The sequence below is a fragment of the Saccostrea echinata genome, unplaced genomic scaffold (assembly GCF_033153115.1).
Source record: "Saccostrea echinata isolate AGI-Se365-2 ecotype Australia unplaced genomic scaffold, CSIRO_AGI_Sech_v1 ptg000003l, whole genome shotgun sequence".
NCBI classification, from domain to species: Eukaryota; Metazoa; Mollusca; class Bivalvia; order Ostreida; family Ostreidae; genus Saccostrea; species Saccostrea echinata.
Genome location: NW_026889752.1, coordinates 516,102 through 519,286, shown reverse-complemented (window position 1 = coordinate 519,286; position 3,185 = coordinate 516,102). Strand labels below are relative to the sequence as shown.

Below are 3,185 nucleotides of genomic sequence, written 5' to 3'. Positions count from 1 at the left end.
CTAAAGATACATCAATTTAAAGTTTGACGTATGTAAATATGTTTGCGATTATGGTCCAGAGGCTGTGTATTTAATTAGAAATAGACTAATTACAGCGCAAAAATAATTATATTCATAATTATATTCATTTTTTCTTGTTCTTTCTATGTTAGGCATTGTACTTTACCAAATCCTTTAAAGATGCTCTTTCCTGCATGAAGGTAAGATTTTTCACACATCGTATATAACCTGAACCATTTTTTGGCTTTACAATATGGATTTGGTAAAAACATACACAATCTAAAATAATCCAGATACAAAATTTTGAAATTATGTTTGATGAAATTTCCTTATATATTCTTAAGATTTAATCATGTGGGGCTTTATTTGGTGATAGAGCTTTGAATTTTCCCACCAATACATCGTTACACATGTGTATTTTTCTTATTCATATGTTATTTTGTTCGAAGAAATCCCTTTCAAGCATTGATACTTCAACACTGACGGAAAGGGTTTTAGATTTGCTGGAGAAAAAGAATACTAACCACTCTCAGGAATTAACGGATGTTCTGAATACTGTTAGGAACATGTGAGCACCATTATCCATAAATTATGTTGTATAGTTATATCAAATACGTACAACGTAAATGCCTGTTCAACTTTTGTTGTATTGCAAATGTATGGAAACTTCACTAACTCAGCATAATGGAAGTCAGTATTTTATGTAATTTTATTTCAGAAACGATCAATTTGGTCGAGGAACACAAGAGGATAGTTACGAATTGTTAAATACGTTACTGGGAGGATTATTTGATGAACTCCGAACTGTTAGTGTGAGTGATATACCCTGTATCACAAATGCACATATAATCTTTAAAAAAAAACATGTAAAATAAATAATTGTTTTATACAAAACATTTGATTCAGTTTAATAAAAATATCAAATCATTCTCGATAACTTTATATTTATTTCAGGAAAATGGAACATTGCAATCAGCAGGTATTCAAACTGTATATGAATTTCTGTGTCAAATTCTTTATTTGATGTGCTTCGTAGATGTTTTGCAATTTTAAAAGTTCTACAATTGTTCTACATTTTTAGATTATGACTCTGATCAAAATGGTATAAGTGTAAAAAATCTGTTCACCGGGTTTTTCATAACCATCTACGTTTATGATTCCTGTTGTGACGTAAGAATTTTTTTTCTATTTTCCTGCTGTCATTAATTACGCTGAAGCACGTTTGCATGTAAGCTGGTTCATGCATGATCAAAACATAGTTCCTTAATTCCTAATTTGATTCTTAAAAGGCTATAAAATTATCAACGCACTACTCCTAAAAAAATACTATAGTAAACTACAACTATAGTTTTTACTACAGTAAATTGAAGTATTTTTACTATGTATTTCAGATTGTTATATATATTTTTTTGTTCTGAAATTCATACATGCATATATCTTTGTTAAATGGAATTATTATTGGTACATTTGCAAATTATTTCCACATTTTACAGTACTGTTATCGAATATAAGAGATTTTAAGCTTTGACACTTCAAAAAAAAAGTCCAGAGTTAAGTTTCACACTAAATGAAGGTAAAAAAAAGTTTTTACTATAGTTAATTATAGTAAATTTTTGTTAGGGACGGTTTACAAACATACTAAAAAAAAACACTTTTTTTCTTCTCAGGTTGAGGTTGACTTTGAGGAATTTACAACTTTAAGCATTCCAATTATTGAAGAGCTGGAACGTAATTTCGATGTAGGAGTTATTTATTATTGAGAAATAACGGTTATTTAAGCAGTAGTAAAATTATATAGAACAAAAGAAATCTTCTCTCTACACTATCATTCTTCCTTAGAAATTACCACATCATGGTTTACAAACAATTTCTTCGGAGGAACCACAAAACGACATTGAAAAGGGTTTAGCAGACTTGATACAGATAGAAGACTATGATGAGAGTAGTCTCTCCTGTCGAATTTGCAATATAGGTAATTATTTCCTCATTCTCTCGTACTTTGGACATTGTGTCTTACAAATAATTCGAATTACTCGTCAATCAGCAAGACAAATCAGTAAACCGAAATGCTTGTTCAAATCATATTTCAATATATGGTGATTTGGTTTTGCGATAAATTACATTTTGAAACTTAACTACATGTAAACAATTTTTCGAAATGAGAAAAATACATAATAGATTGTAAATTATATACATTAAGAGGGATCAGGAAAAGCTTACAGACGAATGTTGGTGTTTCAACCTCCTCCTGTTCTTGTGATACACATAAACAGATTTAAAATGGTAATTCCATTTTTTTTTTTACGTAAATTATTTATAACCTTTTTATCCTTCAAAGTGGTAAAACAATTGTCAGATTACCCAAGCAACGCCTTTTTTTAACTTTCAGAATGATTTCAACAACCTTACCAAAGACACAACATGTGTACGGTATCCTAGGAGATTCAATATGGCCAAGTTTTGTTCAGTTGCAAACACAGTATGTAAACATTCTTTGTTTAATTATTTAACAAAGAAACATGTATGTTGTACATGTACTTGGAAAGTAATAAGATATGTACATTTGTATAAACTAGAGAATTTTTCAGGAACTCTCAACGAAAGATTTGAATTACGAACTGTATGCCGTAATTGTTCACTCTGGTGCCCTATGGGGTGGTCATTATTATGCATACGTTAACACCACACGGAAACATGACGTTAAAAAGTGGCAAGAACATCTCAATAGATCGACAGGAGATTTGGAAGAATTAAAAACTAGAGTAGAAGATTTGTTGAGGGAAAAGCGTGATCAGCAAGATGATTCGGGATACTTGGATCGATGCAACGTTAGGGATAACTGGTTTTATGTGAGCGATGATTATGTTCGTTCGGCGAATGCCGGTGAAGCTCTATGCCATAAGGACGCCTATATCTTATTTTACGAAGTGCAATAATTGTACATGTGAAAGGTGGAATGACTATTTCTGTCAATTTGTCGGTGGCATACAAAACATTCCTAATTTTTAAAAGGGAACTCAGCTTCTTCACCTTATTCTGTCAGCGAGCAAATTTCCATATAAGAATACTTGTATAAAGTTTCCACCACTTCTTTTCATATATCAAGACATTCCTCTTTTTTTCGGAAGCGTGACTGGGATAATAATATTGCACATTTATCGAAAAGTAATATGAATTATCTAATG

At 30.9% G+C, this 3,185-nt stretch overlaps 1 protein-coding gene across 1 annotated transcript; it reads left to right on the top strand.

The window, feature by feature from the left end:
• Window positions 1-253: 253 nt before the first annotated feature.
• On the top strand, window positions 254-2,940 carry LOC133178646 (ubiquitin carboxyl-terminal hydrolase 16-like). Its single transcript, XM_061313371.1, has 10 exons — window positions 254-262; window positions 450-568; window positions 719-812; window positions 955-979; window positions 1,082-1,170; window positions 1,668-1,739; window positions 1,840-1,972; window positions 2,201-2,283; window positions 2,390-2,479; window positions 2,589-2,940. Exons 1-10 carry the CDS (start codon window positions 254-256, stop codon window positions 2,934-2,936), a joined length of 1,062 nt encoding a protein of 353 aa, XP_061169355.1. The 3' UTR covers window positions 2,937-2,940.
• The last annotated feature ends 245 nt before the right edge of the window (window positions 2,941-3,185 follow it).

Coding starts and splice junctions, on each gene's coding strand:
- LOC133178646 (XM_061313371.1), top strand. Junction 569..718: donor CTGAATACTGTTAGGAACAT/GTGAGCACCATT, acceptor ATTTTATTTCAG/AAACGATCAATTTGGTCGAG. Junction 813..954: donor ATGAACTCCGAACTGTTAGT/GTGAGTGATATA, acceptor TATTTATTTCAG/GAAAATGGAACATTGCAATC.